The sequence below is a fragment of the Mesoplodon mirus genome (genome assembly GCF_964341445.2).
Source record: "Mesoplodon mirus genome assembly, chromosome: 15".
Classification (NCBI taxonomy): Eukaryota; Metazoa; Chordata; class Mammalia; order Artiodactyla; family Ziphiidae; genus Mesoplodon; species Mesoplodon mirus.
Window position 1 is genome coordinate 57,711,340 of NC_138991.1, and position 25,409 is coordinate 57,736,748.

Here is a 25,409-nt window from a genome sequence, read left to right on the forward strand (position 1 = left end):
CAATTTTGAGTGAATTTTTCTCTGTGCACAACACATTCTAAGTAGATGGTATCAGAAGGGTGCCAGGACAAAATCTCTTTCCTGAAAAGTGACTTTAGATGGTGGAAGACAGCAGATCTTCAAGGTACAGTTATTCAAAAACAAGGCACTTTAATTTGCCATATGTTCTTTCTGCTTGGAAGATTCAATGTTGGAAAGAGCCAGCAGGTCACGGGGATCTATTGGGAAGTTAGTTTTACTGAAATCCTCCCGCTTCTTCTTAACAACTGAAGAGCAGTGGTTACCACATAAACCACCTGCCGTCAACCAAATGTAGTTAAAATGCCACAAGTAATCATGTTGTGTTTAAGTGGGAGAGTTGCCAGCATTTCACTAAATGGTAATGTAATTAACTAGTAAGAAGCTTTCCAACAGAGTGGGTCCTGAGGCAATGTTCTGTGGGTGATCATACTGCAGGATAGTAGATATTTACATTTGCAAAATCAGAGCTTGTGTTGTTTGTGAATTCCTGTGTTTATTTGATGAATATTTCCAGAGTACCTGGTACCGGAGCAGGGGTTTAATGTGGTAAATGGGATGGAGATTTCCTCATCCTTGGGCAACAGTGAATTTAGTTGTGGAGACAACACGTAAACATATAAATGAATAATCACAGATTGTAATAACTCTCAAGAAGAAGGGAGAAAAACCAAAGTGAAGTGATGGGATATGGGCGCTACTTAAGTATGATGGTCAGGCAGGGAAGGACTTTAGGAAGAGATGATGCTTGAGTTGAGACCTGAAGGATGAGAAGGATTCAGTCCTGTGAAAAACTGAGGGAAAAGCATTCCATGCAGAGGGAACAGCAGATACAAAGGCCTTGGCATGGGATCAATCTTGATATGCTCAAGAAACAGAAAAGTTGTGAGTAAGTGAGGTAGACAGTGGTATAAGATGAAGTCAGAGGGATAGGCTGTTGACCGTGGTAAGCATTTCAGATTTTCTTCAAAATACAATGGCAGGGAAGAGGCAGAATACAAACCTGTACGGTGTGGAAAGGTCACTTTCCATCTATCTATCAAGACGGCGGGAGGGGTGGCAGCAGTGGAAGGAGGGAGACCAGTTCGGAAGGTGGTACAGTTTTCCAGGAGAAAGAACTGCCACGGTTTGGACTTGGATGGAGAGAATGGAGATGGAAAGAAGTGGATACATTTGAAATGTATCTTGGAAGATAAACTATCCAAAGGCCACCACGGGCAATAATTTCTCCTTTGGCTGAAGCAACACTATTGTGCAGGAAGGAACCTAGCATGCAAACTCCTTCCATCACCTGGAGGCTTTTTGTTTTCTGCTCATCCGCATGTAGAAACCCTCAGGAAATGACAGCTACTTATTTCCTTGCACAAAATAGCTTTCTGTTACATCTCATTGTCCTTTATGGGGAAAATGATATGACCCAGTAATAGTCTTCATGAATCAGGAATTCCCAAACATCTTGGACAGCTCCCTGCAACTGCCCATTTCTGATTCCCAAATAGCTATCACTTCAGATCAACATGCATCCCTAATAAAATTAAGTAGTTCATGAAGTTTACTGGATTGACTCTGTTTTTTACAAAGAATTTTCAGCCTCTTGGGAATAAGCCCAGAAGATCATAAAATTAGGCAAAGAAAAAGAGGAGAGCTTGAACCTGAGAATAATAGAATTAGTTGCCTTCTCTCTAATGTGTTGTATATGGATATTGTAAGTATGGCGATAGCCTGAATTTGGCCTCCCATGTGCAGAAAGCTTGCTTCCCAACTAGGCTGTCTGCCCAGAACTTAGTAACTTCCATCAATCTGGATTCACTGCCACCACTTTATTTATTGCCCACTCTGTGTGCATCACCAACTGCAGTCTAAGTAGACCATTTTTTCGTATCTTCATTTACTTAAATGACATAAAAACCTTCTGTTAAAGGAAGACCCTTTTTCCCATGACATGAGGGCATAAATTGATTTTTTTCCCCTTGCACAAAAACAGACTTGAAAGCTCTAACATGTGTGTTTTACAGCCTGCATATTCCCCTGCCCAATAAATTTTGGCATGTTGTTCTGCCTCTTTAGTTAAGTCTGTTGCAAGGAACACTTAAGAATTTAAAAAAAAAAAAAAAGAATCTTAAGAATACACTGAGGGAGAAAAAGTGCTGTGATATCAGAGTTCATTTTCCATGACCCTGCAACCAAATGTCTTCCATCTGTGAAGTGTTAGAAGAATTAAGCTCTATTGTTCTGTTCCTTAATGTCTCCATTTGGAGAGTGTTTTAGTTTGGTTTAATTCCTACATTGTGCACATCTTACATCTGAGTTTGAACAGGAGCCATGGCTAGGAACAATCAGATTAGAATATCAAGCATCAGTCCCTCTGAATTGCATGGTTCTTATACGAACGCACATCTGACGAATACTGAAGCAGCCCCCATGCACATGTTTTTGTAAGGCTCTGCTTCCCCAAATGGAAATCAAATCCACATTTAAAACAGGTCATAACACTACTTCTAATTCAAACCCATGTTTTGCATAACCATTTTCTTCCTCCCTCCCTCCCTTCCTTCCCTTTTTCTCTTTCTTTTTCTTTCTTTCTTTTTTCTTTCTTTCTCTATCTTTCTCTTTCTCTTTCTTTCTTTCTTTCTTTCATTTTCTCTCTCCTTTCTTTCTTTTTTCTCTCCTTTCTCTCCTTTCTTTCTTTCTCTTTCTTTCTCTTTCTTTCTTTCTTTCCTTTTCTCTCTCTCCTTCTTTCTTTTTTCTCTCCTTTCTCTCCTTTCTTTCTTTCTTTCTTCTTTCTCTTTCTTTCTTGTTCTTTCTCTCTTTCTTCTTTCCTTCCCTCCCTCTCTCTCTTCCTTTCTTTCTTTCTTTGTCTTTTCAGAAATGTGGCAAAAAGCCAAGTATATAGAAATGTGGGAAGAATGCTAATTTTTAAAGAAAAAATGACTCATTGTGGTTGTGGTTCTGGGGCAGTGATGGGACACACTATAAGTCCATCTTCTGGCAGCCTTCAGTGTTGCTGGAGCCACTGCATAGTATCAAACACTCACCAGTGTGCATTTTGAGGAGGCGCTGAGAATGTCCTTTCTGTCATTTGCAGCACCCCATGGGCCTTCTTTTACGATTGGAAAAGCTATATGGCTCCTTTGGGGCCTGGTGTTCAACAACTCCGTGCCTGTCCAGAATCCTAAAGGGACCACCAGCAAGATCATGGTGTCTGTGTGGGCCTTCTTTGCTGTCATATTCCTGGCCAGCTACACGGCTAATCTGGCTGCTTTCATGATCCAGGAGGAGTTTGTGGACCAAGTGACTGGCCTCAGTGACAAAAAGGTAAGGTCACTTTGCTTTCATCTCTGCCTGAGGGGTTGATCTTAAATGTTCTCCCCTCAGAGGAAGTAAATCAGGCTCCTATCATCCAAACCCATCAACTCTAAAGCACAAGGCCAGAGGATTTTTGTTTTCCTCTTAACTCAAATGGGCATATTTCTAAAAGTTTCAGGAATGGAAGCTTAAGCTTAAGCTTAAGCTAAGTCTTAAAGTGTCCAGATCTAATTTGGAAACGTAGTTTCCCCCGGTGGTCATTTCTCATACTTACATGATTGTGTTGATGATGCTTACTGAGGTCTGTGACTCATGTTACAGCTTAGGCTGTAGATCATCTTGCCAAGGAGAGTATGATGTTGAGGAAGATCCATTAGCCTTGGCTCAGGAAAACTTGGGGTGAAGTGGGATGCTCTCGGCTGTAGGTACTTGCTAGTTTTGTGACTTTGTGTGAGTCTCTTACATGCTCCATGCCTTGGATTCTCTGACTTGAAAACAAAAGTCCTCTATAAGCCCTACCCAGAGACAAAACTGACAGCTCCTTTTTACTGTGTAGCCAACCAGCCCCATCACCAGCACTCCTGACTCACCTGAAATTTCTTCAAGGGACGCAAAAGGAGCAGGGAGGTTTTTCATTTCCCACCAGTTCCTTTTACTCAGACTCACCTTCAATCCTCCCTCCTGGGGCTGTGCTTCCCACATCAGGGAGAGGGGAGTGTTAACACCTGCTCTCTCCATTCTCCGCTGCCATGTAACAAAGTTTGCAGGGTGTGAGTAGCTATTCAGAAACCTACAGGGAGGAAGAGGTAAACTGGGTATATCCTTCTATTGAAATTTTAGTTTCAGGAAACAAACCCTGGCTTGCTAAGCTCAGCAGTTTGGGGACTGCAGCACTGCAAAGATTTTCTGTCTTGTATGTGGGGATAATTTGTCTCTTTATAAAATCTCACTATCATGTCTTATTGGCATGAGTCTACATATATCCTTTCAGCATTCATCAACAGACTGCTGAGTAGAAAATCAGCCCATGAAAAGACTTAACAGCTCATCCGTGACTTACACGGTGGTTGAAAGAGGTACAGAGAGGCCTGTCATCAGAGAGAAAGTGAGGGGTTGGGGTGAGTCACTATCACAAAAGCGCCACCAACTTTATGAGCAGTTGGCCTCTCTGATGGCTCCTCCTTGGAAATGCCACTTGAGTAAATGCCACTCTCTGCGTCATGGCGACAAAGCCCTGTATTATCTGGCCCATCCCCCCATGTCCCCTCCCTCTTGCTTGCTGAGGCCCTCTCTCTGTTCCTTAGACACTCCAAGTGTATTTCCACCACAGTGCCCTTGCACTTGCCATGTCCTCTGCCTGGAATGTTCTTCCCCCTTTATTCTCATGGCCGGCTTCTCCTTGACTTTCAGGTTTTAGGGAAACTATCACCCCTTGGGAGAGTCTTCCTGGTCACCATGGTGAACTTGGCAGCCTGAGCTTATGCTCCCATGAAACTTAAATTCCAGTAGGAAGAAATAAACAACACACAAATAAATGCAATGGAGAAGGAAATTCCAGGCAGGAATAAGTGCTGTAAAACTGATGAGATTAAAATTGACTTGGGGGAAGGGGACGTCAGGGTTATCTGGCACTTAGTAGATGCTCAGTGCACACTTGTTGATTGAACGAGAAATGCATGGTGTGTTGGATGCTGCAGGCACCCTGCCTGGGGCCTCGGATCCCTTTCTCAGTTCTGTGTGCCCAGCCTCACCTTTGCTGACAAAGGTTCATACCAGGGACCTTCAGAGGATGATTACCTTGGGGCACTGAAATGGTAAATGCCTGGATATCTTTATGTCCCCCAAATCTTGCAGTTGCCTGTAACCAATGGCTAACCAGTGTGAGAGTACAAAAGCCCAGCTGTTCTGTTGCTTCTAGGCAAACTCAGAGGTGCAGTTTACTCTCCAGAGCTCCCTGCAGGATCAGGCTGAGGCTGAGACTTTGCTCATAATCACACCCTTGGTTGGCTTCCTCACCTTCCCTAACCTTCTTCCCCCATGTCCTTCCTGGTTTCTCCTGGAGCCCTTTCCTGATAAATCATGCTCACCCAATTCCTTGGCTCACCTAAAGCACATGGCATCTGGGAGGCAGCAGAGAGAGCCCTACAATCAGAGTCAGGAAAGTTGGGTTTCCTTTCCTCTCTGCTGCATACTAGCTGTGTGATGCCTTTATTGTTGTGTAACCTCGTTGGGCCTCCCAGTTCCTCTCTGAACATTTGGGAATCATCGTTGTGGTGAGGATGGAAGGAGGCTGCACATGTGAATGTGCCCGGTAGCCTGTAACTGTTATGCAATTCCATCACGTCATGGGAGCAAATGTACAGTTCCTAGAATAAGTGACCAGAGGTACATTGGAAGCAGTGGGAAACCGAGTTTTGGATGAGAAGATTCTTCAAGAAAGGAGTTGGCAGCATATTTTGCTTTTTGTTGCTATTTTCAATAGCAAGGGGGAAAAATCCCTTGCTACCTAGTTTTGGGTCTAATAACGTGACTGCTTGCAGGAAAACTAATTAGAAACACTAATAATTAGACTGACCTTCTCTGATTTGGAAACATCTAGTAACAGATACCATATCCTCATGAGATATAGCTCAGTTTCCATGCTCAGAGCGTTAGCAGCAAGCAGATAGCTCTTTTAATTAAATATTTGATACAATTAGATAAACAGCAAAATTCCTAGAGTAAATAAGCTAAATGCTCCCAGAAGATAAATGGCAAATACACCAAGAAAGTCTGCAAAATAAAACTCTATATTGAATCAATTTATTTTAATACTGTACACAAGTGTTCTTTTTTTTTCTTTCTTTTTATCATGAATACCTATGTAACAACTCAGATTTATAATACTTTTAAGCCATTTGCATACTTGCTGTGAAAGATGCACCTTTGGAGCCCACGGTGTGCTCAGATGAGCTTGGGGTTAAATTATACGTAGGTGAATTCATGGGTAGATGCTTCCCTAGGAATTATTAAAGAAGTTGGAATGTTGGTGGCGACCCTTTCCAAAATGTTGGGTGTTACTGTGGTTGGTGAAATCCATCCCTGGGAGGCAGACTAATGTAGTGGAAAAAGCAACACCATAGGGGTCAAATGGATCTGGATTCAAATCCTGACCGTGCCATATAGTAGTTGTATGGCCTTCAGTGTGTCAGTGTCCCCACAGCTTAATTTCCTGATAGAGGGGGTTTAATACCATTCTGGCGAGGTTGATATGAGGATTAGGAATAATCCTCACACCGTGCCTGGCACATGGTAGATAATCCTATTATAAATGGTATTTCTTCCCTCAACCCTCCTCCCACCCCCCTCCACTACCTCTCCCCTCTCCATCTCCCTCCTCTCCCTCCTCATGACCATCACTACTGCCTAATTCGAACCATTCCTCACTTCTGGGGTCTGAAATATTATTGCACTGAGTTGGCCTTTTGTGACAGCAATAGAGGAAATTCGGGGAACATACCTTGTGGATGAGCCCATAAATGTGTTCTCGTGGAGTTGTGCTGGGTGAGCCTCGTCCACCGTTCTTATTGGTTGAATGGAGGCCTCTGAGCCTCTCCTCCCTCTTAAGGACCACAGCAGTTTGATGCTACACCCAGAAGCATGTGGAGCTCACCAGTGGGAGAAGACCTTACTAGAACAGGGGCTCTAGTACCAGACATTCCTTACTTATGTCCACAGAAGATAGACATTTTTAATAATTGTGTATTTTTTGGTTCATAAGAGAAATAAAGAAATGTCCTCATTAATTGCCACATTTTTCCTAGAAGTTTTACTTCTCAGACCTGTATCTCTACTTCGTCCATCATAATGCACTTGCTATGACTTATTCGCTGGTATGACTCTCAGACCTGTCCACATACCAAATGGAAAAAAAATGTAGAATACAATCCTCTGATCTTCTGTTCTCTACATTGGAGGGAAACTGGATCCTTTATTTGACTAAAGTCATGCTGGGTAGCAACAGGTGATGAGGTGATGTTTATCAAGCATTAGGGGATGCCATTAAACACTCTAATTGCAAAAGCAATCTTCAGTTTACAGATGGAGAAACAGAGGCTCAGAGAGTTTAAGCAAATGCCCCAAATGTCTCACTTCCAAAGTAGCAGAGGAAAAGCCCAAGGCCAGGTACAGCCAGTTAGTATGAACCATGAGGGCGACCTTGAGAGAGAAGCTGTGAGGAGTTCTGCTGACTCTGGGCTTCATGATTACGTTGCCCTGTGGTCTTGTTGATGGGGGAGACCTCTGCACCACCTCTTCCTGCACTGGAGCCCACATTTGTTTCTTCCTGCTTGCACGTGGAACTCTCTGGGAGAAAGTTGCATCAGAAATCATTCCCCTAAGAAACACAGAGTGTGCCCTCGACGCTAGGCCCTGGGATTCCGGCGATGAGTCATCCTTGCCCCTAACTATTTTTCACACTGTAGGTCGTGACTCTTTAGGGAGTCATGAAATTAATTTAAGAGTTGTGACCATTAAAATAGTAGATCACCATGGATTACATCAGAGTATATCCTAAGTAGAAAGTGTGTGTTCACAGGGTGGAGATGGAAGATGTATTGTGAGTCATGCTTTAAAAAGTTTGACAGCCTTTAGTTGAGTGGGAAAGGTTCCTAGGTCTGGGTGCCAGGCTGAATTTAGTGTGGGTGAGGGTACAATCAAGGCCAGAGAGGTGTGGAAATTCATCACCGAGGCTGAATCTCTCTATCGCTGTGCAAACCAAATGCAGGGAAGGAAGGGAATCTGATAAAAGAGCTGCGTGTCTCCTCTGCTACAGATGGTGAGCGAAGGGGAAGGCAGTTAGGCAAATAGGCCGTCAGATGTCTCGGGAGATCGGGAGCGGCTGCTACAATGACTAGATTTATGAGCAGTTCTGCTGCCTCTGTGCCCCTGAGCAGACAGCTGCTGTGCAAACAGGACTGGGCTGGTGCCTCCCCCTTTTAGATGGTGAGTTGAGGCACTGCTTGCCTGAGTGAGTGCAAAGAGCATTTGCTGTTCACACACACACACGCTTGTACATACACACACACTCCCAACACAAGGTGCCCAGCAGGAGGATCTCATTTGGACAATGCATGGCCACTTCTCCCAAGTCCAGTTATGGCTGCTTATTAGGCAGCAGCGTGCCTATTTAAGGGGAGCAATCTTCAACTGGAAAGTTTATTTAACAGTGAAAAGAAGTGTGAGTCTAGAAAAAAGAACAGTGTTTTTGATTAGCCTGACTCTTGGGTAAACTTGGACGCTTCCTCCGGCAGTTCTCAGTTCCGTGGAAGACATGCTGATGTGGAAATCTGAGAGACCTCTGGATCCCAGCCCTGGTTCTGCCGGAGATTTGCTGGGTGTCCTTCCCTCTCTGGGTCTCAAGGTGTCCTCACCTCTAAAAGAGGAGAGGTCGCTAGTAATGGTCTCGGAGGAATGATAGAGTTCAGACCTTAGGTTTGAAATCTGGGCTGCTGTTTACAAGGAGTGTAATCTTAAGTAGGTCATAGAACCTCTCTGAGCCTCAGTTTCTTCATCTGTAAAACGGAGCCTCAAAGATTAGCTACCCGGGCAGTGTTGTTGTGAGTATTAAATGAGCCAGTGTTTGTAAAGTTCTCAGCACAGTGCTGGCCCCCAGCAAATCCTCAAAACATGTTAGTCATTATAATCATCACTTTCTAGTTCCAGAATTCCATATTTCATAGTAAAATGAGGCCCAGTTTACTTTTTTTTTCCCACGATGATGGCAGAAATGATGAATAAGAGTAGTTTTATTTTTGAGTGCTTACTCTGTTGCAGGCACTATTCTAATTACTTGAAAAAAGTTGTAGTTTTAGATCTTCCCATTGTCCCCACAAGGGAAGTACTCATGTGTTTCCCACTCTGCAGACGGAAAATAAGTGGAGGCAGCGGGAAGTAAGGTGGCTTCTCTAAGGCCCCACGGTCTGTAAGGGATAGAACCTGACTTTGGAACCTGTGAGGCTGAGCTCACACTTGTAACCATTGCCTTGTGCTGCCTCTAGATTTTAACTGTATTTCTGGGACTTAGACCTAGTTCTCTGGACTCCCAATCTGGTTAGGTTGCCCCAAACACTGAAGGTGTGAACAGATGGGGAGCAAAGAAACTTTTCTCTACCCTTCTAGATAGTTCTGCCTGGTCTAAGAATTAAATTGACATGAGGCAGATTAACAGGAGAAAATCTAACTTAATTTCATACATATGGGAACCCCACATATATGAGAGGTTCAGAGACAGAAAGGTAAAATGAGGTAGATGTGCCATCCTGAGCTAAGGAATATGCTAGGGCCCTGGGGCTCCAGAGGGGAGGAGGGTAATTCACAGGATGATGAGAAGAGCAGACATTCAGTAATTAAATGTTTGCCTGTCATAGGTCATAAAATGTTATTTCTGGTAATAACTCTTATTATGGGCAAGGCCCCCAATTTAAATTCTTTAATGGAGCAGGGAAAGTTCCTCTTGAGCCCACAGGGTCTCAATTGCCTTCAGCTCAAAATAAATCATGTGCCAAAGTGGCACATCTGGTGGGAGGGATAAATTAGGAGTTTGGGATTAGCAGATACAAACTACTATATATAAAATAGATAAACAACAAGTCCTACTGTATAGCACAGGGAACTATATTCAATATCTTGTAATAAACTATAATGGAAAGAATATGAAAAAGAATATATATATTCTTATATATATATATCCATATATATATATGAATCACTTTGCTGTACACCAGAAACTAACACAGCCTTGTAAATCAACTATACTCCAATAAAAAATTTTTTTAAAAAGAATAGAAAAATTCAAGACCAGATAGCTTCACTGGTGAATTTTACCAAACAGTTTTAAAGGAGAATTAACACCAATCCTTCTCAAACTCTTTAGAAAAATAGAGGAGGAACACTACCTAACTCATTCTCTGAGGCCAGAAATTCCTTGATACCAAACTAGACAAAGGAATCACAGGAAAAAAAAAATGATAGATCAATATCTTTTTAAAATATTGGTGCAAAAATCCTCACCAAAATACCAGCAAACCGAATCAAGCAGCAGCATATAAAAAGAAAAATGTGCCATGACCAAGTGAGATTTATCCCAAGAATGTATGGGTGATTAAGCGTATGAAAATAAGTCAATGCAATACACAACATTAATAGAATGAAAAAAAACCCACATGATCAAAGTGGCACATCCTGGGGAGGCCTGTTCTGACCCCCTTCACAGACAACATCAGCCAATCAGGGAAACCCAGTAGAGCATGGACAGTGAGCCTTTATGGAGGCTCAAGAGGCCATACCAGACATGGGCATCACCGGGAAGCTAATGGTTAGTATGGACTTGAGCTCAAGCAACGTTCATGGAACCTGCCATTATGCCTGGGATGTGTTAGGACCCCAATAAGTATTGCATGCATGCATGAGTGAATGAATGAATGATGGCTGGAGGATGAGTGAATGACATAGAGTCTTTGTACGGGAAGAAAAATGATTGTCCCTCTACCCTTCCAGGTTCTTGGTGGAGACCCCCACCCTCCATAATAAATGACAGATTTAACAGGAGAAAAACATGTATACCATCTGTATATATGGGAGATACCCAAGAAACCTGAGTAACTCCCCGAAATAGCCCAAACCACCAGCTTAAGTACTCTCTTCAGCTGAAGACAAAAGAAGGATGTAGGGGTAATGGGAGGCATGATGGGGGGTGGGGGAGAAGGCAAGGCCAGTTCTGGAAGGAGACCAGGAAGAGCGCAGTAAGCAAGGGTAGGGTAGTGATGCAGATTTAAGTTGCTGCCTTCTCCATGGCTAAGAGTTTTAGAGATTTAGTCATCCTCTTCCAGATACAGAGAGGAAGACACCCTCACAAATATAAGATTTTGCCTCTTCCAAAAGAGTTAACTTCTACTCAGTTTTCAGAGTTTCTCCTGTGTCTGCTGTTTCTTAAAAAATAACCGGCCCCCAGATAATCCGTATGCCAAAGAGGCATATTTCAGGAGTGGCAAATTCTGCTCCCCTTTGTCATTTTCTGGGTGAGGTGAAAGAAATTGTAAATGGGGTCCAGAGAATGGAGTGATTGGTGAGGATCTCAGAAAATTTCATGATGAGGCAGATGAATGAACTGAAGTCATACATTATTTCCAGCTTAATCAGCATTTCCTGAGCACTGCCCGTGAGCCTAGGACTAGGCTGGTCTCTATAATGGAGATGAAAAATTCCATCCAACAGATACCTGTAGCACACCCAGCCAGCCCCTATGCTGGGCACTGAGGGACAGTAAGGAAGAAGACAGACACTGTTTCTGACTTCCTGGAGCTCCCAGACCAGTGGAAGGTGTGATTAAGTAGAAAGGAAGCACAAAAATGAGTGGGTGTTTACTGTCCTGTGCTAGCGCGTGCATACGTGTAACTCCTGAGGCAAGACGGAACGATGGCTGATTCTTCCTCCTCCTCCTTCCTTCTCTGTCTGTCTCTCTCCAGTTTCAGAGACCTCACGACTATTCCCCTTCCTTTCGATTTGGCACGGTGCCCAACGGCAGTACGGAGCGAAACATTCGGAACAACTATCCCTACATGCATCAGTACATGACCAAGTTCAATCAGAAGGGAGTAGAGGACGCCTTGGTCAGCTTGAAAACAGGGTAAGGACGACGGTTGCTTCTGCTCTGCAGGCCTGCCCCTCTGCACACCTTACAGAAACTGACGCTGCGCGCCTTGCCTTTGGGCTTGTCTGCCCCCACTGGTGTATGTTCTCGAGAGCTGAGCTGGAAGTCAAGGAGGCCCCCAGTTGAGGGCTGCTTTTGCTAATCTGATGAGTATCACAGGCTTCCTTCTGAATTGTGTTAAGAAAAAGCAAATCCAGGACACTTTGAAATGCAGAGAACCAGAGGGGTTTCTTAAACTGATAAAGAAGTTGGTCCAACTCAATGGGATATTTTAGCCAATAGGGAGATCTAAGGAGATGGAGTTTATTTAAAGTGGTGAAGACAAAGTACTGTAAGTTTTTATCTGATTTCAGGTAGGAGTTTATGGCATGTAGCTTTCTGTGAAAACTAAGAGTGTCACGTTGAGGAAGGAGAAAGGAAATACGGAGAGAAAAGCTGAGAACTCAGTCTCTCTAAAGGTACAGCTAACATTTCCGTCTACCTGTTGGCATTGTGGAGGATAGCAGACACGAAATAACAGACGCTGTAAACAGAAGACCTGTTTTATGACCTTGGACAGTTCTTCAGTCGCTCTCAGCCTCAGACATAAAATGGGAATAATGATAGGGCCTAATTCATAGGAGTTTTATGAGGATTAAGAGAGAAACTGTGCTGTCAAGCATTTCGGACAGCGCCTGGCCCAGAGATAGGACATAATTGCTAGTGTTGTTATTTGGTGTCAAGGTTAAATTCTATTCCATGGACTCTTCAACGTTTTGAAAAGTCAGGGAAGTGTGGAATGTGTTTTTGAAAGGGTGCCATTAAAAAAGATTCTGTTTTAAATGAAAGGATTGTTTATTAAGGAAAGTTTTGCTCATCCAGACAATGTACTTACGTGGACCATCTCAATTGTCAGGGATCCCTGGCAAGTAAAACGGGATGTAGTGCATTCTCCTTGCCGATTAATGCACAGCTTCTTCCTGTGGGCTATTCTGCAGGCCCATTGCGAAGGCCTTGCTGCTTCTTTGTGTCTGGTGGGGCAGAGGGGGCCCCTCTAAACCATCAAGCCCGGATCTCTGCATAATTTCCAGGAGCTTTGGCCAATGACATATTGTCATTTCAGTCTCTTTGGAATCTCTTTGGTATCTCAACAGGGGCTGGGACAGCATTTATTTAGAAGCTGAACCCATTTCTTATCTAAAACTCATTCACACACTGCTCATTCTGGCTTGGAATGACTTTTTAAAACTTTTTACTAAAAAGCATAACAAAAAATGCAGAAAAGTACAAGTATTAAGTATACTGCTGGATGACTTTGTCCAAACTGATCTGACCATGCAGTTCAATTAACAAGATGTCACCAATCCCTACAGCCCCCCACCACATACACACACACACACACGCACACACACGAACGCACCCCTCCTCCAGTTACTATCTTCGTGGATCATCCTCGCTTCTAAAGCAGTAGATTCTTTTGCCCTGTTATTCTAACATATAATAAAATCATACCGTATGTTTTCTCTTTTTTTGTCTTTATTTGACTCATCATTCTGTTAGTGAGATCACTGTGTGTCATTCCAGTTCTTTCATTCTCATTGCTGTGTAGAATTTCACTGTGGGGATATACCACAATGCACACATCTTTTCTAATCTTGATGAACGTTAGGGTAGTGTCCCTTGCGGGGCTATTATGAGTAAAGCTCCTAAGGGCTTTCTCCTACATGTCTTTTGTTGTACAAGTGAGTACATTTTTCTTGTTATATACCTAAGAGTGGAAATTGCTGAGCTATAGAATGTGGTATGTTCAATTTTAGTAGATACCAGAAAAGACAAATTTTTGATGACTTTGCAGCTTAGCCATGGGTATGGGTTTTTGTTTGTTTGTTTGTTTTCACTGTGGTCTTTTCATCGTATATACTGTTGCTTTGGACAAACCATGAGCATAAATGTGATGACAATGGTTAGAAAAAATGGTTGAAGGCTGGCTGTTTCCCTCCTCATTCATCTGCCACCCAGAGCACAAAATGGGTTGTTTTCTTTCTTTTTCACTTTTTTTAAATAATGCAAACAAAAAGGAGTAGAGAATTAGAAACCATCCCTGGCCATAAATTGTACAAATTGTTCTCGGGAAGCCATATAATAGTTAAAACATCCATCTTAGCAAACTTGGGCAGATGGTGGGTTAACCCTATATTCAATCTCCCATGAGGGGGATGCATGACACTATTACTTTAAACTCAGAAACTAGAGCTAAAGGGGTGTGAGTCTTTTCTTTTTAAGAAATAACTACATGCACCCGTAGGGGTGAGGACATTCCTGCTCATTCCTGGAGATTCTGTCTCAGTGGAATTAATATCAGGGGAAACCACTTACATGTTTAACAGGTTCCTCAGTGAATTATTTAAGTTGTTTAAATTAAATTTTGAATAGATAGTACATTTACATGATTCAAAAATCAAAAAGTAGTGTATAAAAAGATAAACAGTGAAGAGCCTTCCTTCCACACTGTTCCTTATTTGCCTAGTACCCTCCATAGTAGCCACATTTACTACTTTCCTGTGTGTCCTTCCATATCTTTCTCTATCAAAGCATAAATAGCTACAGAGTTATTTTTTAAAGATTTATAGTCTTTCATCGTGTGAGTGTATCATACGGTATTTAATCAGTCTCCAACTAATGGATATTTAGGATATCATTTTTTGTTGTTACAAACAATACTGCAGTGAATATCCTTACCTATGTGTCACATCCAATGCCAAATAAATTTCTTGGACTGCTGGGTCCAAGACTACACGTAGTAGTACTTTTGACAGACATTGACAAATTTCCCTCCCAAGGAAATTCACCTTTACCATCAATGAATGAGGGTACGTATCTCCCCAAAACCTTTGCCAACACAGTGTATCATCAATCTTCTAAAATTTTGCTAAGATAATAGGTAAAACATGTGACAAAATGTTTTTTAATATGCACCATCTTGTTATCAGTAGATTTTTACCAAATGTAATGAAAAGCCTTCTGCAATTCCTTTTTTGAAAGTGTGCCTTATTTTTTTCTGTTGATTTGATGGTTTTTCTTATTAATTTATCTATTAGAGAAATGAGCCCTTTATTTGTGATGTGATTACAAATGTTTGTCCCAGTTTTTTGCTGCTGTTAGATTGTCTTTTGAGCTTGTAGATATTTTTTTCCACAGAGATCTATGTTTTTTGTAGTCACACCTATCAATCTTTTTTATGGCTTCTGGAGTTTGAGTTGTAATTCAAAAATCCTTTTCACTCAGGTTACAAAATAATTTTCTCCTGTTTTCTATTTTGGTGGCATTTTTAATATTCGGAGTTTTTCTTGGTGTAGAGTATGAGAGATGAATACAACTCTTCAAATGATTGTGAGAACCAAAATTTAAGAACTGCCAGCACCGAACTGCACCAAGATCTGACAGAGTCTTTGTGTTGATCGTATCTGCTCATCATCCCGAGACTGCTGTCTTTCAAGTGTCTACTACACCACACTTAGTTGCCTTTCCCCTCTCCCATCTCATTTGCTTTTAAAATTTTTCATTATGAAATACATTACTTTAAAATATGAAATGTATTATGAAATAATTTTACAAGAGTAAATATCATGAGGGTTTAAGGAATAATAAAACAAACTTCTCATGTAATAATAACAATGAACTCCAGCTTTATAAAATAGTTATTCCCTTCCTTCCCCATGTACAGCATCTCTAGAAGTTTCTGTCCCTCTGGAAGGTAGAGGGAGCTACCCTATGTGTTTCTGAATTGTTGAATTTCAGGATATTCCTACCCCCAGTACCCTTAAATCCAGTGAGGCTTGGCTTAAAAATCCCAGAGCATGTAGCTCAGCTACTGGGTCCTGCCCCTCCACCCACAAGTCTCTCTATCTGTGGCTTAGTGAATATATGTTCGTATACACCAGGGTCAGTGAAATGGGGAAGCTTCTTTATGGGTTGTAACTTCCTGGAAGAGTCTGGGACACAAGAGGGATTTTGCATTATGGTTGAATGAGGGTCCCAGCTTGGTTTGAGTCTGGGCTCTATCGTTAGCTAGCTGTGGCCTTAGACAAGTCATGTCACCTCTCTGAACCTCAGTTTCCCTATCTAAAAAGTGAAAGGGCTGGATTCTCCAATCTCTGAAATAATTCTGAGATTCTTTTACTTGTGTCAGCACTCGAACACTTATTTAGAACTTTCCAAAATACAAAATCCAGACAAACCACAATTATAAACAGCTGTCATTTTTGCAGAAAGGATTTAGAATAATTCTCGAAAGCTGGGTGTCTCCAAGCCTGGCCAGTGGACCAACTCTACCTGAATCAAATGGTTACTTGTAAAAACGCAAACTTCTGGACCCAACACAAGACCTTCTCTTTAATGATGGAGCCTGTGAATTTGCATTTTAACAAGCATGCTGCTGCTCCAGGTGATTTTGATACAAGCTAAAATTTGAGAACTACTATTCTAAAAGAGTTCAATAAATACATTATGCATATAAAGAGTAAGCCAGCCAATATGAACATGTAGCTTATCTTCAGGATGCAGAATCACCTAAGAGCATAGGGACAGAGAAACTTGAAACTGAGTTGTTAAGTGTCATTTGAAACTAAGTTGTTAAGTATCATTGTTTGTTGAAATGTATAATAAATGGAGATAAAGTATCCCAGAAAATATCAAGTAAATCAGTGAGAAAATAGGATTTGCACCGAATGTTTGTTGTACAAACATTGATAGGTAAGGTTTTCCAGGAACGAGTCTGTTCTGACAGGTAGGGTTCTCCCGAACCAAAGGTGAACGGGCATTTCATGACCCCAGGTTTCTACACCAACGTTTCGCAAAGCGTAGCCTGAGTCTGAATCAGTAGGGGTGCTAATAAAGATGTGGATTCTTGAGCCCCACTGAGCCAACAGAACCAGAATCTCTGGGGCAGGGGCCTGGGAATCTGCATGTTGTAACAAGCTCTTCAGGTGATTTTGATGCACACTAATCAAATTTTGGGACCACCTGCTTTAGAAGAGGGACCTGAAGCTGAAATGAGTGGAGACAGATGTAGATTTATAAATGCTCAGTCATCAGAAGCTGATGTTCTCCAAGCAGTTAAGCATAGCACTTATGCCAGATTTAAATTAAACAATCAACACTCCTACGACTCTGAAAAGGCTAATAGTTGAAGACATAGTGGGATGGTTTATGTTTTCTATTTTAACTGGTTTTCATGTCCAATCATGTGTATATAAATTTTTGAAAAAGTCCCAGTTTCCTTTAGAAGCTTTAATTTTCGGCCTTCAGGCCCCCTGTCCCCTGTCTGATTTCATTTTCAGCCCAACAATGTTGGGAAACAGATGGGCATCTTTTGCCTTCACTTACATTGAGTAGTTTGGGAGAAGAAATGTAAAGGAGGGTTGCCTTTTGCCAATAGGCATTTTTCTACAAGGCCCAAACTGTATAATGTGTCTGTAAAAATAAAAGGATGAGGGTGGTCACATCTATTTGCAAGTGTCAGAACTGTCTTTATAGAAGAGGTGAGCACTGAACCCCTGTTCTAAGACACAGCTTCTCCAAGCCTGTAGGGGTGAGGAATCCCTGTTTTGAGAGGTTAATTCATTGAATATTGAGAGATGGTGTTCTGTGAGGAATGGACAGGACCAAGGAGAGGAAGGGCTCAGAATGAGCAGAGGCGTGGAGGAACACAGATTTAGGTTTGGATGAGTTAAGTCGGCAGTGCCTTTGGGACAACATCATCATATTTCATCTCTGCATTGATTGAAACCTAACAATCTGTGAGATGCAGCTCCAGGCGCTTCACATGCATAATCTCATTTGATCCTCAGAACACTCCTAAGAGCTGAGTACTATCACTCCTATGACCTGAGTACTATTACTCCTATGACCTGAGTATTATTATTCCTTTGAGCTGTGTAGTATTACTCCTATGAGCTGGGTACTTTACTCCTTTGAGCTGGGTACTATTACTCCTATGAGCTGGGTACTTTACTCCTTTGAGCTGGGTACTATTACTCCTATGAGCTGGGTACTTTACTCCTTTGAGCTGGGTACTATTACTCCTATGAGCTGGGTACTTTAAGAGATGAAGAACCTAAGGCTCTACAAGGTTAACTAATTACCCAACACGCTATTTAACTAAGAACTTACATTGTAGAATTATTGACTGTAGGAGTTAGGCTTGCTTCCCAACTTGGCAATGCCAGGGAGGCAGCTGGATATATGAGGTCAGAGCTCAAGGGAGAATTGGAGACCAAAGTTACATATTATATTACTGGGGAGGAAGAAATGTTCCTCTTCCCTTCTAGATTCTTATGGCCGGTCTGAGAATTAAGCCGACGTGAGGCATATTAACAAGAGAAAATCAAACAGAAGTTTAATAACGTGTATACATGAGAGAGACCTGAGTAACTCTCCAAAATGGCCAAACCCTCACCTTAAATACCATCTTCAGCTAAAGACAAAAGAGGATGTTGAGGGTAGTGGTTTGGGACTTCAGAGGGGAGGAAGGCAATTCATATGGAGATGGGGAGCACATGCTTGGTAAATAAACACCTGTTGGACCAGGCAGAGACAATGTAGTACACTCTGATCTCTAGGCCCTGCCTAGAGTTTTCCTCACCACACTTAGCCCACCGTATTCTCTGCTGATAGCTCTAATCTGGAAACAGGCCCTCAATCTAATTCTTTCAGGCGGTTAGGAGGAAGGTCAGAGTTTCCTCTTGAGTCTTTTGGGCCTTGATTGTTTTCAGCTTGAAGTAATCTGCATGCCATAGAGATTCTTTGTGGAGGCAAATTTTATATATATGTATATATATATTTAATATTGTATATAATATACATGTATTATATAATACATAATTATCAGTTGACAGTCTGGGAGTTGATAAGATCATAGCATCCTTCTTTCCATCCTCAAAGGAAACTGGTCCAGGGATGTTGAACTTGCCAAGGTAGACCAGGAAGGCATAAGGATGCTCATTGATGTTGAGTTGCCACGCAGAGCAAGTTCTTTCAAGGGTGCCATCTGAGCACGATTTATGAGCTATATTTTGTCAGTCAAGCAGAATCCCACTCAGAGGGTTCATTTCCAGATGCTGAGTTTGATAACAGGCGTAGATCTCAAGGTTCGGTGAGCTGTTGTCTTAACTGGAATAGCGTCGTCTCCAGAGGACATCAGATCTACAGTGACCTGGTTTCTGAGATCCACCCCCACACTGCAAGTAAAGCTCAGAAATAATTGCTACCACATCAGAGAGGTAGGAATTTTACCCTTAATAAAAACTCAAGGAAGCAGAGACATCTTTTTTGTACTTGAAATTATCTCTTGTGAAACTCCATTAAAACTATATTAATGGATGTTCAAGGCCACCCATAAAGTATTAAAAATAGAAAAAAAATGGGGGAAAAGTTGAATAAAATGGGATCCCAATTCTGTAAAGATGGAAGGAGAAGGAAAGAGAGAAAAGAAGAAAGGAGACTGAAATGAAATACATCAAAGGTTATCAGAGATATTGCTAGATGATGAGGGTTGTGGGCTTCTTTCTACCCCTTTTATACTTAACACATTTTCTGCAACAAAAGTATTACTTATAATAATAAGAAAAAAAGTTTCTTCTGAATATAATTCTTCAGTTCTTCCTGCATTTCCTTCGGGTATTTGTACACATGTTCATAGTTTACACACATTGAATCGGTGTCCATGCAAATCTGTTTGACATTTCTCAGTAAAATCTGTACGGTTTTGTTGGACAATTACCACATTTAATGACTAGGGGATATTTCACTGAGCTAGAGGAAGATTGATTAATTTAACTTTTACTGCTATGCATTTTCATCATACCTTGTCTGGCATTGAAGGGCCCTCCAAGAAATAGTTATTTCAGAAACCTTGCTGATAGCATTATTGTACCAAGTTGTTCACAATGTCATCCTACCTCATTTCTCAGACTTCTCTGTATAGTAAACAGCATTTTTTTCTTCACTGTAAGGTTCTTTTATCTTGTGGACAACGCAAGTCCTGTAACTACTCGAGTGTTCTTTTTGCTTGGGTTTCTACATAATTCGGAGCTTAATTTATGATCTTCTGTTAGCAACTGCGGAGAGCTTATGGCCTGAATATCTGCTTTCAGACTTTCCCTAAGCCCTTACCTGCTATTCCATCTCAGAGTTCAGTTCACTCAAATTGCTTTATCCATATGTGTAAACCTTCTTCTACTGCAGTTAGAATAACCTGCCTGAATTGTTTTGGGAACTAAGAGAGGTATTTCAAACTGATAGATACCATTTGCTGGGAGCTTACCTATGTGCCAGGTACTGTTTTGAATGCTTTGCCTGCAGTATCTTATTTAAACCTCATAACAACCCTATGAGATAGTGATTTACAATCGAAGAAATAGGCACAGAGAGATTAAAATAGCTCGTCTGTGGTCTCACTTGCTCCAGAGCCTATGCTTTGAGTCACAACTTAAAATACTAAATATGAACATTCCCGTAACAGTGCACAATTAGCCTGTTTCTATTTACGCAGTATTATACAAAACCAAGAACTAATTTTGTTCATAGTTTAAAATGTCTCTTTTTCCTTTGAAAGTCTTGATACTGCTTTTAAAACGGGCAATATTTCTTCTTTCTTTGAAATGGAGAAAAAAAATGAACTCACAGAGGAAAACCAACCAAAAAAAGGATGTATTCCTTGTATTCGGATACACGTGGTTAGGAAATTCTCCCTGGGGAGACTGAACAAGCAGGAGCTTCCTGGCAGATTCCATCTCCTTGTCTCCTTAGGAATCACCTCTGCTTATTGATTGTCAGATGCACATGGAGACTTCAAATATGTCATCTCATTTCATCCTGATTCAACTCTGCCAAATAGGTTTTCTCTCCATTTTGCAGAAGGTGAAACTGAGGCTCAAGGAGCAGAAGCAACTTGTTCAAAGGTTACGTGATTGGCAGAGCTGGCATTCAGACTCAGCCCATCATCTCTTTCTACTCATGACATCTAACTGTCTGCTTGTCCTGACAAGTGAAGGATTCTGGGAAGGGTTGGACACCTTTGTCATGAGGTGTATGAGGCTGGGGGGGCGGGTGGGGAGGTGGAACCAGGGAAGTTGGCGCTCCTGCCCATCAGTGGCTCAGATTTGGAAAATCTCAGTAGTGTGCTTCCTTTCTCTCCACTGTGAAAACTGTAAACAAGCTCCCACTGACCCAGGTGCTAAAATGGTCTTGGTGTTAAAGCATCAGCCCTGTGTGTTCACTTGCTCTAGCAGCAGGGGGAGGAGTGAGTTTTCCTGGTGCCGGGATAGCTCAGGCCATGGGAGTCTTTAGCACAGGTTGGGAGATGCTGTCCATACCCCGTGGTGAGTGCTTGGGGCCTAGACAGCAGCCTCTGCCTTAGCAAGTCCAGCCTCATTCCATCGAGAGAAATGCAGGTGGAGGAGCAATAGGAATTCGGGTACCATGCCTCAGCTTTCCCCACTGTGGTAGTTCCCTGTGGCTGCCATAACAAGTAACCACAAACTTGGGGGTTTAAAACGAGAGAAATGTCTGCTCCCCTAGTTCTGGAGTCCAGAAGTCTAAAAGCAAGGTGTTGGCAGGGCCACGCTACCTCCGAAGGCTCTGGGGAGAATTGTCCTGTCTCTTCCCGCTTCTGGGGCCTCTTGGCTTGTGGCAGCATCGTTCAAATCTCTGCCTCTGTTTCCACATGACCTTGTTCCTTGTGTGTCTCCTCTTTTTTCTAATTTATTTATTTATTTATTTTTGGCTGCGTTGGGTCTTTGTTGCTGCATGCGGGCTTTGTCTAGTTGTGGAGAGCAGGGGCTACTCTTCATTGCGGTGTGCAGGCTTCTCATTGCGGTGGCTTCTCTTGTTGCAGAGCACGGGCTCTAGGCGCATGGGCTTCCGTAGTTGTGGTGTGTGGGCTCAGTAGTTGTGGCTCGCAGGCTCAGTAGTTGTGGCGCACGGGCTTAGTGGCTCCGCAGCATGTGGGATCTTCCCGGACCAGGGCTCAAACCCTTGTCCCCTGCATTGGCAGGCGGATTCTTAACCACTGTGCCACCAGGGAAGTCCCTCCTCTTCTTATAAGGGACTCTTCTTCTAAGTCATCAGATTTAGGACCCACCTAAATCCAGGATGATTTTGTCTTGAGATCCTTCACTAATTACATCTGGAAAGACCCAATTTCCAAATAAGATTACATTCCCAGGTTCTGGTGGATGTGAATTTTGGGAGGACACTGTTCAACCCAACACACTCCCTTAGGCACCAGTGTGACCTCCTCTGACAGATGTCCGACGTGAGCACTGCCGCAGAAGGCTCTCCTCTGGGGTCTGTGGGGGAGGCCTCACTACCCAGCGCTCTACCCGAGTATGCGCTGTGGGGAGTGACCTTGTAGTTCACCCCAATGCCCAGTGCACGTGAATGCAGTACGGGCTCTTGGGGGTAGACCGCCACCATTGGGCAACGCGATTATTATGCTAGCTAGTGTCCATCCCTGCTTCCTAATCTCAGTTGCTTAGTTGTCCTTGCTCTGTGCCAGACGCTCTTATAAGCACTTTACCTATAATTCTTCATTTAATCTTCACAACCGCCCCGTGAGGGTTGGTACATCCAGCATCTCCACTGTGTACACAGAGAAACTATTGTCAGGAGTGGGCGAGAAATTTTACTCGACTCTTCTAGCTTTTTCCTGGCTGGTTGAAGAATTAAATTGACAGGAGATAGATTAACAGAAGAAAGTCAAACAAAACTTTAATAACATATATACATGGGAGAGACCCAGGAGAACTGGGTAACTTACCAAAATGGCCCAAGCCTCACCTTAAATACCATCTTCAGCTAAAGACAAAAGAGGATGTTGGGGGTGGGAGTTTGGGACTTTATTTTATTTTATTTTTTTGCGGTACATGGGCCTCTCACTGTTGTGGCCTCTCCTGCTGCAGAGCACAGCCTCCGGACACGCAGGCTCAGCAGCCATGGCTCACGGGCCCAGCCGCTCCGCGGCATGTGGGATTCTCCCAGACCGGGGCACGAACCCGGTCCCCTGCATCGGCAGGCGGACTCTCAACCACTGCGCCACCAGGGAAGCCCGAGTTTGGGACTTTAAAGGGGAGGAAGCCTGTTCACATAGAAACGGAAGAGCAAATGCTTGGTAAATAAATGTTTGCTGCACCAGCAGAGACAGTGGGACACAGAGAGGAGTCTGATCTCCAGGCCCTGCCTGGTTTCCCCCAACACACTTAGCCTGTATTCTTTGCAGACATCTCTGGTGGTAGCTCTATTCTGGGAACAGACCCTTCATCTAAGTTCTTTAGGCAGGTAAGGAGGAGGTAAAAAGAAAGGCTTCCTGAGTCTTCGTTTCTTAAAAATAATCAGCCTAACTTAGTCCTCATGCCTAAGAGACACAATTTAGGACGGCATATTTGGCCCCCCTGCGCTGTCATGCAGAGGTTAAGTCCCTTGCCAGGCAAGTGCTCGTAAGCTTCAGAGCTGGGATTTGAACTGGCTGTAGCATTTATGCCCTTAACCACTATGCTGCATTGCTTCTCATTTAAAAATATATTCTCATTGTAAAAAATGCAGATTAATAAGCATCCATTTGACCACGTCCCAATCCCAAATCACCCCCACCCCCACCAGGTAAACGCTGTTATCTGTCTGATACACGTGCCGTTTCTCCTAGACCTTTGTTAGATGCACTTGCGTATATTTATATGTTCACACGTAATTTTAAAATTTTGTTCTGTGGGATGCTATCAAACTCTGTGCAGTAAGGTACAGTTGGGTTTTCAATTAATAATGTGTTTTTTTTCTTCAAGAGAAATTAAATTTATTTTGAGCTAAATTGTGAGATGTAGCAAAAGCAGTGCCTGCCGTGAAATTTATGCCATCAACCAAATACACTGGTAAAAAAATAGATGGGTAAATCATAATGCAAACATCTACCTTAGGAAAAAAAGAAGAAGAAGAGGATATAACCACAGAGTAAGCAGAATAAAATTATAAAAATCAGAAACGAAATTAATGTAAGTGTGGAGAATTGAAGGAGAAGAAAAATTTTAAGCTAGTTCTATGAGGTTTTTTTTGGCTGCGTTGGGTCTTCGTTGTGGTGCACGGGTTTCTCACTGTGGTGGCTTCTCTTGTTGGAGAGCACAGGCTCTAGGTGGGCGGACTTCAGTAGTTGTGGCGCACGGGCTTAGTTGCTCCGCGGCACGTGGGATTTTTCCGGACCAGGGCTTAAATCTGTGTCCCCTGCATTGGCAGGCGGATTCCTTTTTTTTTTTCACACACACTGTATTTTATTTTTACAAGAGTTAAATAAACTGACACCAAGCATTGTAAATGGATGCCCACAACAAAAGCAACAATGATTGCAATTACCAAACACGAAACACACTCACACTGTGTCATAATATTGACATTCAGTCCAGGAACCCTCCGCTGTAACAGCTCCTTTACTTTGCAGTGAAAATCGATTTGTATATTTTTTGCCTCTGAGTCCTTGTGGGATTTTTTTTTTAATTCAAACAGAAAGTCACAAAAATTATAATCATCCTCATCAGTTCACTCAGTCCCATGTAATTAATTTTTTTTTCATCTTGATCTTTTGTTAGCACTTTTATGAATTCATGCTATCAAACTCTGTGCAGTAAGGCACAGTTTGGTTTTCAATTAATAATGTGTTTTGAGGCACCTTCCATATGTGTAGGTGTCTTTTGCCTTCATTCTCTTTGGCTGGAAAGAATTCCATGGTTTGCATACATCACAGTTTATTAGACTGTTTCCCTCCGGGGAACTCTTAGTCATATGGGCACGTTAAAACTCCGTGATGAGTCCTCTAGGCACTTCTGCAAGTAATTCTCTAGGAATGATCTCAAGAAGTAGAATTTCTGGGTCAGAGTATTTATACCTTCTAGAAGAGGTTTGTCTTATTCAACTGATCGATCGATTGATTAATTGACTTATTTTCTGAGTGACCCCGTGGTGCAGAGCATCCACTTTGGATTGAGGAACACGTAGCTGCATATTCTGACTCTGATAACTACCAACTGTGTGACCTTTGGCAAATTAAATAACCTCTCTGAGACTGTTTCCCACATCTTTCAAATCCTGTCTCCCAGATTCCTTTGAGAATTAAATGAATTGACTTAGGGAAAGTAGCCGGCACTGTATCAGACACATAATAGGGTTTCATTAAATATTGATTCTTTTCCCAGTCTCTCACTTTTATATATTTTCTGGCCTTTGAGAGTCCCTGTCTTTCAGTCCTAGTGTGTGGCAAGTTTAGCAGGATCGTTGTCACTACCAGGAGGGTGTTGTGATGCTTAAAAGCCAGCATCCTGGATTCGAATTCCCTCTCTGCTAATGTTCAGCTGTGGGACCTTAGACAAGTTAATTA

At 42.3% G+C, this 25,409-nt stretch overlaps 1 protein-coding gene across 1 annotated transcript in view; it reads left to right on the plus strand.

The window, feature by feature from the left end:
• The window catches only part of GRIN2A (glutamate ionotropic receptor NMDA type subunit 2A), a gene marked incomplete at both ends in the record, with an annotated part of 368,989 nt that overhangs the window by 295,581 nt on the left and 47,999 nt on the right, over positions 1–25,409 (plus strand). The window contains 2 exons of the mRNA XM_082645645.1: positions 3,104–3,333; positions 11,829–11,989. Coding sequence (XP_082501771.1) covers positions 3,104–3,333; positions 11,829–11,989 — 391 coding nt within the window. The remainder of the gene's footprint in view (positions 1–3,103; positions 3,334–11,828; positions 11,990–25,409) is intronic.